Below are 13,261 nucleotides of genomic sequence, written 5' to 3' on the forward strand. Positions count from 1 at the left end.
TATTTACAAATTGAACTAAAGCTCCTAACTTGTAAAAACTTATTAAAAAAGACTCTACTGCTTAGTTTTACTAAATTAGTATTTAATGACAACTAAGGGAAATTAATTGATGATTATAATCACACAAAAAAAGAATATTTTACATCTTAATAAACTGGACTCTTCTTGGGGTTATAATTGATAACTTTTAGCAGTAATACAATATTTTCTAAAAGTTTCAACACAATATGCAAAAACAAACAAACAAAAAAGAACTTGAAAGAAACTGTGGCCAATATTTAACTAGACAGGATACTGAGACTCATAACTCTGGGAAATAAGGGGGGCAAAATTAAGTGGTATGACTGAAGTTTCTTAGGTTTATCAGTCTATTGTAGTGATTAGTGGTATGGAATTAATTTTCTTTGCAACATGTTGGTGACTTTCTTACCTAGAGAGCATGCCCAGAGGTGTAACATTAAGTGATCCCATCAGCATTGCCAGGGCCATCCCTGGCGCTTCCCGTTCTATTACTTCTTTTGTGGCCTGTAATTAAAGATTAAATAGCAGACTGAGTGAAATTAACCAAAAATAAGGAAGGCAGAGTAGTAAAATTAACTTAATTATAAATCATGCTATCTACAAACCATACTTAGTAGTTCTCCAAATATTTTTTTTAAGGCATCAAGACTCAATTCTTTGAGACCACTGAATAAAAGATGAGGACCAGAACATCAAGGGAGCTTTTACATTAGCAGACCTTTCTTATCCCTTACAATTCAGAAGTATTTAATAGAAATCTCATCTTGCCTAAAAACCTGTATTTTAAAATTAAGCCTCAGAATGCTATAACAGCTCAATAGATTTTCACAGAATAAGAAATCTGGGTAGTTTTCTTTGTCTATTACTCTTGAAATAATTAGTCCGTAAAAACCTGAGATCACCTTGTATCTCTCCTAGCTCTATGATTTTATGATATAATAAATGGAACTCAAGAAATCATCAAGTCAACTTTCCCCATAAATTGGGTAGAAGAAAAACTCTAGATTTACCATTTCCATATCTTCAATATAAATGAACTATCTGATTGTTTTTAAAAAAGAATTAATGAAGTGATAGGCTTTAACTATATAATAGAAGTTTTAAGATAGGGTATTCTTAAGACAAGTGTGGTTAAACCTCGAAAAGGTACTGAAGGGGGCAAGAAAATTTCATTTTCTAAAGGTCAATGAAAATAGGCATATATTTATAATAATGTGATGGTAAAGATATGTTTTAGGCTAAAGTTGGGAGTGAAACACATGATTTAATCCATTTCTAATCCTCTTTCTACATATGTAGTAGGTTACAATAACTGGGAGCAACACAGGAAGAAAGCTTGCAAAATAAAGTATTACAGTAAATAAGAAGAAGGCAAACAAAATAAAAAGTAAGTTATGGAAAAATATAGTGAAAGATTGATAGTTCAATATTTCATTAGAAGTCGAGTGATCGTCCTAAGTAAAATCACTGCTCTAGGCAAAATTTAGGATGGTAAATGTCTCATCTAGACTAATAGCCTAAATTTTAAAATGAAGCCTCAGATTGTTATAATAGCTCAATAGATTTTCATAGAGTAAGAAATCTGGGCAGAGCAGTTAAAATGCATCAAGTATGTGTTACATGCCAGTTGATGTTATAAATATACTTTTAAGATGCATATAAATTAGTTAATCCCTTATAATTATATAGAATAAAGGATTACTGGAATTGATGTAATCTACTGGTTCACTGAATCCCAGCATAATGCAATATTTAACAATGTCAGAAATTTTAAAGGAAAATTAACACTACCATAATGCTTTTCAACAAAACCTGCTTTAAAAATAAGGGGCCAGCAGGAAGGAGAAAAGGACATTCTTAAATTTCTAAGTTTGGGAGTTAACTACTTTCATTAAAATATCAATATATAGCTGAAAATTGTTGAGCTAGTGTTATATATAATCTATCCCATGTTTTCCAAATTTAATAAATCCGATATGATTTTGAGGTCTCTGAGAAGAAACACTATTTCCATGTTAAAATTGCTTTACTGAAGTTTACAACTTCTTCTTAGGGACCTTAAAATCTTAGAGCCCTAAAAATCAACAAAGGGATGTTACTGAGAACAATCTTAAAACAGCTCTTTGTATAGGGTTAATATTGATTTCCTTATCTGTTTGAAAAAGTTACCTAAGCAATGTCTGACATTTAATGAATTTGGGGGTCCACATAAAGATGATATACTCCAAAGTATAGTAGCACACTTTATTTAAGGACAAAGGAAGAAGAAATCAACAGAGAAGTGACAGAGGAAGTCTTTCACTTACATACTTCAAAGCACAGCATTTATCCATCCATACAACAAATACTTATTAAGCACCTACTATGTACTAGGTGGTATTCTATGCAACGATGTTGAAGTAGTGAATAAAACTTGTAAGAGTGTGTAAACTCACTGTTATCTAGTACATGAAAAACTCAACTGACAAATTACATATGAGAATTACCTAAAAGAAATGTAATTCATTCATTTTTCAAGATCCTCTAACATATACCATTGGACTTGGCCAGACCACAGTGGTCTACCTGAAAAGGCTCATCCACTTTTAAAAGAATTGTTTTACTGGACTTTGCTTTTATGGTATGCAGGTGGATACAATTAAATGGCTCAGTGAAACTCATATTTATTTTAGCGAGTATTTGAGGCCATTGCTCACCACACTGTACTGAGGTCCTCTTTAGGAGGACCTGTAGGAGAAATTTCCTCTTAAGTGTTACAACTAGGAATGGGGTACACTTCTGTGATACCAGTTTGTTTTTAAAATTATGATAAATGTGAATCAAGTTACCTTTGAGAAGAGAGACAAATATATGAATATTTTTTTAGTAGGCTTACTGAATACAACCCAATTTCATCTTATTTTTTCCTTGCCCTATTTTTTCCACACTTATCTTATTAAAAGTTCTGTTGTGTTTTATGTATTTGGTTAAACCATCCTAAATACTTTTTAGGGTATTAGTAAATATATGGATAATAGACGGATGAATGAATGTATGTATTCTTACACAGGGGTCTTCATCTTTTTCCAAACATAATTTAGGGAGGACAGTTAATTCCTTCTGAAGACTTTCCAGACAATGTTGGCCTATAGACATAAATCTTGTACAGCATAGAACATAAGAGGAAAATATATATTGTGGTGATGCCACTAAAAGGCATTGGCGTTGACAGGGGTGAGTGAGGAGGGAGACCCTCTCTAGGACTAGACACAAAGCAACGCTTTTGCTATATATTCCTAAATAATGCACAAATATAGTCTTTCTTACATCTATATCAAATATATCTTTTCCATAAAACATCAGAACCATTCTATTTACTTTTTATTTTCTCTTCTTCTGTTTGGTGTAGCAAAAAGATCACCATCTGTGAAGTCAGACAATACCACCATACAATTAAGGTCTGGAAGGTAAGGACTGGATCTGTTGAAGCACCTACCATAGTGTCCAACATACAGAACGTGCACTCAATAAATATTTGTTGAATAAAGGAGTGAATAAATGAACCAATACAGGCTTGAAACCCGGCTTTATCACTTAGTTGTTCTGTGAATTAGAACAAAATATTTAATCTCTCTGAGCTTCAGTGTATTTATGAATAAAATGGAGCTAATAATAAAGCATACCTACATTTTATGAGAATTAAATGATGTAAGTAAATCACCTAGCATAGAGTAGGTATTCAATACATGCCAATTTTCTCTATGCCTCTGCTTTCCAATTACATCCTTGCAGTTTTGATTATACCAGTTAGAGAAGAGAAATAATACAAAAATCCAGAAACCAAACCTAGAAACAGTGGTTGAGAACCAAAGATGAGGGGAAAGAGAACAGAGAGCAAGAACCTAAATGTAAGAACATTGACAAGTTGAGGGCAGGAAGAAGAATACTGAAATAATGGTATCTAAAGGGAAGAAACAGCCAAACGAGATGGAAATTGGAAGATGGACAGGAGGACAAGAGCTGGGTGAAAACATCTGTAAACTGTAAATGGAGAGGCTCAACTAGAAGGCAAAGAGCAAGAGAATAAAAGTTAGTTTAGAATAAAATGAGAAAAAACTATCTGTCTAACTTACTAGAAAATCCAAACAGAAGAGTGGTTTTAACAAATGTAGCTTTATTCCTTCAATCATATACATTAGGATGACAAGCACAGATAAATGAAGGTTATCAGTACTTGTTAACAAGTAGATAACAAGCAATCATTATCAATTGACTATTCATAATCAATGGCAAAAAAAGATGCCATTAAGTTTGAAATCCTTTTTTCTTAATTAGTTTCATTCCATTTCCCACTTTTTTTTTATAAATTATTAATTTGATTACCAAATTCTTTTTTTCCTTGAGCAATAGTAGAAATTTATATTCTTACTTCAGATATAACCTTTTTTGGACTAGTAGATTCCAAAATAATGGGGTTTAATTGGATTTAGCTATACTCTTTAAATAAGACATTTTATTTTTAACTGCTAAATACTTTCTAAACTTTGAAGGTTGCAATCTCCTATGCAAAATCACTTATTGTGATTTTTTCTTTTACCCTTGACACTTTGAAGATAACATGAAAGTCAGAAAGATTCTTCAAAGACTACTCAAGTTGCAAAAAAGAGTGTCATAAACAATGATTCTATAAGCCCAGGGAACTTGTCAATGAAGTTCAGGTCCATTTTTAACCTTCATAGAAAAAATTACCTTAAAAAACGTTATTGCTAAAAGTCAATGATGTTTAAGTATGCACAGGACAAACAATAGTTAAATGTAAATGTGCAGAAATTTCTTGTATGCGTGGTGGTGGTGAAAAATCACTTAGTATAGTGCTTTTATTTTTACAGACATACTTTTATTAACAGGTATAATTTATGCATTAATATTTACATTCTTGTTACTTGACCACGTAGATTTAATATAATTTCCTCTTAACAACTACTACAGTGCCCTCTGCTGATTAAATAATCTTAAATAACAAAGACTATCTTTGAAACACTATCTAACGGGTACTAATAACCTTGTTAAGCTATCAAGGTGGGATATGATTAGAGCCATGGTTCTCAAACTTTAGTGTGCATCAGGATCTCCTAGAAACCTTGTTAAATGCTGATTGCTGGGCCACACCCAGAAATTTTGATCCAGAATGTCTGGCTAGGGTCTCAAATTTTGCATATCTAACAAGTTTCCAGGTTATGCTTGTGGTGCTGGTCAGAGGACTACACTTTGAAAAACAGACAGCAGACAGAAGGAATGAGGTAGATTAATGATAATGTACACAACTTGTTCTAATATTCATAATCACCTTATATTCAACTTCGTAAAACAGATTGAAATAAATGTGAGGATCCTTCATTGGAGCAAAATATAGACCTAGTGAGGAGATAAATTAGGTAAAAATAGGCAGTTTAATGACAGCCAATCAAACTTTCCTGACTCTATCCATTAACGTCAGCCAAGTACATTTTCTTGACTCAAACACATAAATTTTATTTTATACTTTAATAAAAGGTTATAATAAACAAACAATTCAGATCTTGTCCCTATAAGTATCCTATGGTACAGAGAAGCTATCTTTAATATATTTTTTTCTCAGGACTATACATGATGAATAACTCATAGGGATGTTCAAGGAACACCAGCTATAAATTTACTCTTTTCTCTCCTCATTTAAGAAGCAGAGCAGAGTGGAAGTAAGAGTCGCAGTATTATAAGGGCAGTCTTTAATTTATTCCAATTAATTAAAAACATTCACATACAGATTTTGTTAATTTTATATTACTAATTACAAACACCTTTCAACTAATCATGTCATTGTATCATAACAGTGTGACTAAGTGGTTAAAGACTACTGCTACAAAGAAGAAGCTGCAACTAAGTAATGAAAATAGTTATTCCAGTTTTACTTGAGAGATATGAGTGTATTGGTAATGTATTTATCTTCCTTGGAGCTTTAGCCTTCTTAAATATTTACATCTTTTTCCACTCTTGGAAGAAGCAGAAAGCTTTTCAAAATGGAGATACTCCATTTTGTTTTTCAGTTAAAGTGGTACAATATTTAAGTAAGATCTGGTTATAATGAAAGATCAAAGGAGACAGTATAATTATAGAGAAAGACACAAAAAAATAAAAATAAAAATTTAAGTACTTCAGGCAATTTCATCATCCATTCCATTCAAAGAACATGTACTCTGCAGTGAGCTTGAGATGCTGAGTGAAGAGTCTACTGTTTCCATTGTTCATCTCAACTCTTATTAAATAACCAAGTTGAGTATATGTATAGCAGTGAGTACTCCAAAGTTTTACAATTTCTTTACCCAGTGAGTACTTTTTCATATTATTTTCCTCATTTATCTAAATACTGATAGTCAAATTATCAAACAAAAAATCAGGGAACTCAAATGAGTGAATTATTTTTTATAAGAGATTTTCACAAGAACAGCACTTATCTTTATAGTCTACTTATAAATTGTACTACTTTATATCTCATTCCAGAAAAAGGTGAGAAAATAGTGGTATTTCTATGGATTATTAGCATTTTTATATATGCATTATACTTTTATTCATTTTTGGCACTATGTGAAAAATAATAAAGTTCTCCTTTATTGTAGGTTGTTGGTTACATGTGCTTTAATCTATAGAGAAGAAAATGTTATTCATTCATGTTCTTCAAAAGTTGATATATAGATATGGAAAAATATCCTGTTTCTCAAATCTGAATAAAGATGAAGTAGAAAGATGATCCAATTTGAAATTGTACTGAAAGGCTGTTGTCTGGTCAGTTAACTGGTGAATGTATAACCCAGCTTCTTTACTCCAGCTACTTTGGAATTTTGTTTTTTTAATGTGGTTAGTGGTGTATAATATAAGTAGAAACATAAGAGCTACCTAAAAAAATCTATACATTGGATTTCCACTCTATTGATGGTCACACATAATTACTTGGTTTACTTTTAAAGCAGTGTAAGTTTTTAATGTTCATATAACAACATAATTTAAGCCATTCTTAAACATCTTAATTGAGAATAAAGGAAATAAGCTCCTACTTTAGACTTATAAATACTATTTGCAAATGACTCACTGCCAATTGATTTTAGAAAATCTAAAACTTTGCTCTTTTGCCTTAAGATACAATAATTCTCACTGGTGGCCTCTTTAGAAAGTATCCACATTAGAAACACGTAATTATCACATCTGAAGTTCTCTTGCAACAAAACTAGATTCTCACCAAAACAGACACATGTGAAAAAGTGAGAGGAAGAAATAGGTGAGGTAAAGGAAAAAGAGTGAGTGGAAGAACTGCTAAGAAAAGAGAAAAACCAAAAACAGCTCATTCCTATTTTAAATATTATTATAAGGTGTTGCATTTTGTCTTCTCATACCACCCTCAGTTTTAAAATTACAGGCCAACTGGGAAAGATGGAAATGAGTACAGTACTTCCTAAAAGCAAAGAAATCCAATATTGCTGTTGTCTTGTGATAAGCTTAACTTAGTAGAAGTTCCAATAGTAAAGATGAGAGCAAAATCCATACACATTAAGTATTTGGAGGCTATGACATGCTGTAGCTTGAATTAAATAACTTGTTCTCTTACGGTTTTGCTCATCTAAAGATGGATTTTAAAGCTACTAACCTCTCACTTTATGATCAGGCTTTTTATTCATCATCTATAACCTAACAGTCCTTCATTATTCACATATTAAATAAATATAAGCTTTGGTTCTTATGCCTCCTGAAATTTATCTATCTCTCAGTTTTCCATTTGTAAAAAGGGGTAATAATATTTGTTATCCATCTTATAAAACTAAATTGTTAACACTATAAAGCAATTTTAGTTAACTAAAAGGATGTCATAATATTTATAATGCTAGTATGATAACATTATATACAACATAAATTTATAATGCTGTGAAAAAGCTCTTATTTCTCTTATTGCACTGGAGAGCTAAACATGAATACTATTATTTAGCAACATAATTTAATAATAGAAATATTCACATCAGAATGTTTTATTTATGGTGCCTTTCTTACAAAACATCTATAGATATTCTCTGTTTAAACACAACATATTCCTATATTACATAATACAGAGGAGACATATTTTATTATCTTTTTGTAAGTGAAGAAATAGACACACTAATAAATTCTATGAATAATGCAAAGCCACACAGTAAATCAATAAAACTTAGGCCTGTAGACTCCAATTCTGAAATTAATCCATTAAATCTATTATATGTTTTCAGTTTACAAGGTACTAACACCCTATTCAGACGTAGGAAGGATCTTTGTACTTTGCTTAAATGCGACAGAACATAAAAATGCTCAGTATCATTCCTAACACGTAGCAAGTGTTTAACAAATGTTGAATACTATGATTTGTACTAAAACAGAAGTCTAAAGTCACTTATGTCATACAAGTTGCTGTAATGGACTACAGTCAAAGCAACTGTGAAAATTGAATAGTTCAACCAGAAGCAGTACAGAATAGAAGTTACAGGCACGTTTGTTTTTGAATGTGTGTGAATTACCAGATGTCTGAAGAATGCAATATGCTAGCAATAATCTTGAAAACTTAATGAAGATTTATCAAGAAACAGCAGTTTTGGAGATACCAATGACCAGGAATATAGCCTTGGACATTACCATAAAACCTCCAAAGTAAACTGGGAAAAGAAAATGAGAAGAATATAAATATATTTTGAAGAAAAAGAACTAACAGCACCTCCTGCATTTATGCTTTCACCTAAGTCCAATAGAAAACAGCTATGTAATTACATACTTAAGCAAAGATGAAAAAATATAAGCAAGTATCCATAACTACTTGTGGTAAATAAATTGTTCAAATTGGTAAGCCAAATAAGTTTATATAATTTTTAAAATTTCCATAACAACCATACATTACAAATTAAGGCTGTGGAAACAACATCAGCCTGACAATAAGTCAGGATGGACTTAGACCCAGGATGTTGTAAAATAGGGGAACGCAAAGAGGCAACGTTTGACTCAAGTTAATGCTCTGCTGCTCATGCTAAACAGAGGGGTCTTATCATAATCACTTAAAATCAACAATATTATACTTCATAGTAGAAAAATCTACTTTGCAGGAGTCTCTCAAAAAAAAAGAATGAAAAATAAAAAATAACTCAGTGAGTTACAACCTGGAAGACATATAGAAGGAAGAACACATTATTTATTAAATAAAATTGATATAAGTCAGATGAAAGAAAATCTTTACCTTTATTATAATGGAAGAAAAATCTCTTAACAAGGACTTAAAAATAATGAGAGGCCCAATTTTTAAAAACTATTCTAAAAAGAGTTGCAGCTATCCTTTGCCAATGAAAAAGGTAAAACTGTAGGAATGCAAAAAAGATCAAAAAACTTCTTAAAAAGTTAAATAACAGCTCTTATATATACTCTAATTTGAAAGATAAAAGAAATATTTTATTCTATAATTATGAGATTCTTCCATGGAATCATAACTTACATATTTGTGTGTGTGTGTGTGTGTATACCCTTGTGTATACACACACACATATATTTTTTTGCTATGGAACTTAGAGCTGATATCTTAGAATCAGCATCTATAATTTAAGCTCTGAAGATCATAAACTTTTTTCAGAACATCCAGACTATGATGCTTAGAATAAGGTAGTTCACTATCCAAATAAAGCCTATGTTGCCTTCAAGTCTGAGATTTAGAAGTTAAAAGAGTCCATCCTTGAACAAAACAATTACACTTCATAAAACTGAGGATAATGTATATGTGTGTGTACACACAAGTACATGTCTTAGAATTGGAGTTGAGTTCTTTAGGTTAGGGCTATAAGCAACTGAATAGTTGACTTTATTAGGGCAGCTGGTGGGAATGGGGAGGAAGAAATTGGTTCTATCTACCACCACTAAACAAATCCCATCACCTAGTCAGAATGAGTAGAAATGACCATTTCTACTAACACGCAAACAACATACACAAAAATATACACACACACTCCTGAGGCTGCTCATTTACAACACTGCCTCTTTTCAATGCTACCTTGATGTTCATTTTAGCCCAGTTATATGCTTTAGAAATTGTACCCCTAAGTGTAGCTCAGCATATGGCAGGCCCAAACCAAATTCACAAGAATCAACAAACAAAGGATATAAAAAAGTCAGGTTTATAAAACAAACCTGAAAGATTTGGTAACCAGACAGGTAATTATGAACAGAGTTAACTCAGATCTTCTCTTCACATAATAAAAATTAAGTATCCAAGAGTAGAAGGTGCCCAAAGTAGGAACATTAACTGGGGCAGATGGAAGTTGATATTTTGCTCAATCAATACTGTAATAGGAAGGGCAGACGTCTATACCTAACCAAGTTTGTCTCTAGAGAAAGGAAAGAAAACAAAGAAATAGGTGGGCATGTGGAGAGTGGCAACTTTAGATTCCGTCGTGTCCTGGTTTCCCAGAGGAGTCTTTGTTTTTCCTTCTTCTTTTTTGAACACAAGTTTCCCAGAAGTTATCAGACTTTTTAGAATTTTCTGTGAATAATTTTCAGATACCACCACTTCTGCAAATTCTCTATTTTTTAAAAGCTTTTTATGTTACAACATGATGGGTCCACTTAAGGAATATTCTCCTTAATCTTTCTGACCTGTCTCTGATCTCCAGGAGCAATGACAAGAAAACATCAAAGAGAAACAGTAGTTGTTTTAACTTGGAAGGAATCATTAAAAAAGAATGGAATTATAGTATTAATTTCCAGCATCTCAAAATAAATGTGGCCTAAATCAATCAGGGCAAATGTAGATTTACTCTTAAAGTTATTTATTAAAATGGGTATTAGGTCTGAGTTGCTCTTGTGTCATTGGTAGAGGTAGGTTAGGAAGCTAAATAAATAGTAATTAATTAAAGACTGAAATAAATGGAAATCCAAAGGTGCAATGTCTGGTGAATATAGCGGATGAATCAGAACTTCCCAGCCAAGCTGTAACAGTTTTTGCCTGGTCATCAAAGAACATGTGGTCTTGCGTTATCCTGATGGAAGATTATGTGTTTTCTGTTGACTAATTCTGGAAGCTTTTCATCGAGTGCTACTTTCAGTTGGTCTAATTGGGAGCAGTACTTGTTGGAATTAATCATTTTGTTTTCCAGAAGGAGCTCATAATAGAGGACTCCCTTCCAATCCCACCATATACACAACATCACCTTCTTTGGATGAAGACTGGTCTTTGGTGTGGTTGGTAGTGGTTCAGTTCGCTTGCCCCATGATCTCTTCTGTTCCACATTATTGTGCAGTATTCACCTTTCATCGCCCATCACAGTTTGTTTTAAAAACAGAATGTTTTTTTTACGTTTAAGTAGAGAATCGCATGTGGAAATATGGTCAAGAAGGTTTTTTTTCCCTTAACTTATGTGGAACCCAAACATCAAAGCGATTAACACAACCAAGCTGGTGGAAATGATTTTCAGCGCTTGATCTGGATATTTTGAGTATGTTGGCTATCTCCCAAGTGGGGTATAATGACTGTTCTCAATTAATGTCTCGATTTGATTGCTATCAACTTCAACTGGTCTACCCAACCGTGGAGCATCGTCCAGCAAGAAATCTCCAGCAGTAAACTGCAAACCACTTCTGACACCTTCAGTCAGTCACAGTATCTTCTCCATGCACTGCACAGATCTTTTTTTTGCATTTCAGTTGCGTTTTTACCTTTCTTGAAATAATAAAACATAATATGCCGAAAATGTTGTTTTTCTTCCATCGTCAATATTAAAATGGCTACACAAAGATTCACCAGTTTTTTTTTTTTTTGATGCACGCTGATATGACAGCTGTCACAATACAATCTAACAAAATTGCTTCGAATGAATTTAAAGACAACTAAGCACTACTAGAGCCATCTTATGGAAAAAAATGAACTAACCTTTTGGCCAACCCAATATGTCTTTGTTCTTCTGGATATTTCATCATACACTACTTAACCTTGGATTGTCAGGGACAGTTTGATATACTTCTGTTGTGTCTGCATCCTTTATGGTTTAGTATTTGTCCTAAACAAAATTTTCCAAATATGGATAATAAATGATAATGCTCACCTAATTCTCTCTGTCCTGTATTTCGTATTTGATGGTTCTAGCAGTCATCTTTTCAGTCCACCTATTGATTAATGGCTTTGCTGCCTTACTTGTGCTTGGTGAGTTTCGGTAGTACATTCATTACTTGATTTTAATCTGTTGGAGTACGGCTGACCTAAAGTGGGGAAAACTTCCTGTGGAGAAAATTTATTTCTGCTTCTACCTTTAATCAGAGGATACCACTGACCAGTTCCACTTCAGCCTCCCACAAATGTCTCATAGTCTCAGGGATCCCAGGCTGAGCTTTACACATTGCTGCTTGTCTAAGGTTGTCTTACCAGCAGTGCTGCGATGGTCATCTGTCCTCAGAACATCTCCTTCTCCCTCTCTCAAGTCCTGGCTTCCTACATTTCTGGCTCCTGCTCCCTGCTCCTTGGTCTCATGGTATTTTGGGGGAAAGAGTGAATGTAAAGACTGACAGTGTATGTCTTTTAACAGGGTATGCCTCATAGGGTATGTCCTTTTACTGGGCCAAGTTTTTCTACAGAGGGAAGGTTTTTCAAAGTTCCAAATCAACAATTATTCCAGGCCATATACTGTTTGTAAACTGCTTTATTCTCCTATAAAATGAATATCTTTTATATCATCATTACATTGAGGTTTTTGATGTACTGCACACTGCCCTACGAGAAGATGCTAACAATTTATATGCCAAACAACAATGCTCTTTTCATCTAAACCCTGCCAATTCCAGGCAATCTTAGTTTTAAATAGCTATTTAACTGATGTGTACAAAGAAACAGAATATTTAAAAAATTTACATTTCTTACCAGTTATGAGTATATATTTAAAAGCAACGTGCTTCTTTCCCCTTGCAAATGGCCTGTATATATCCTTTGCCTGCTACTCTACTGGAAGAAAACTTAATATATTGAAAATATTAAACCTTTGACAGTTAAATCTATTGTAAATATTTATTTTAAGTTGACATTTGTTACAATTTTTGTTGCTCAGTTGCTTAGTAAAATTTGTTACTTAGTTGACATTTCCATTAAGAGGTTTTAAATGCTTATACAAGGGGTTCTATCATTATTTTTACTATATTTTCTGGGTTTCATGTCTCACCTAGAAAGGTTTCTTTTACCTAGAGATGAGAA

At 32.8% G+C, this 13,261-nt stretch overlaps 1 protein-coding gene across 15 annotated transcripts in view; it reads right to left on the bottom strand.

Annotated features, from left to right (window-relative positions):
* GPHN (gephyrin) overlaps positions 1–13,261 on the bottom strand; it is a 611,785-nt gene that overhangs the window by 305,910 nt on the left and 292,614 nt on the right. For 12 of the 15 annotated variants that reach the window (XM_082386487.1, XM_082386483.1, XM_082386489.1 and 9 more), the window contains one exon: positions 431–525. In XM_082386487.1, the coding sequence (XP_082242613.1) occupies positions 431–525 (95 nt within the window). Of the gene's footprint in view, positions 1–430; positions 526–5,347; positions 5,416–13,261 lie in introns of all 15 variants that reach the window. The other 3 variants (XM_082386492.1, XM_082386490.1, XM_082386486.1) reach the window with 1 other exon arrangement.

Source organism: Balaenoptera borealis (genome assembly GCF_965194805.1).
Source record: "Balaenoptera borealis genome assembly, chromosome: 3".
In the NCBI taxonomy this organism is placed as follows: Eukaryota; Metazoa; Chordata; class Mammalia; order Artiodactyla; family Balaenopteridae; genus Balaenoptera; species Balaenoptera borealis.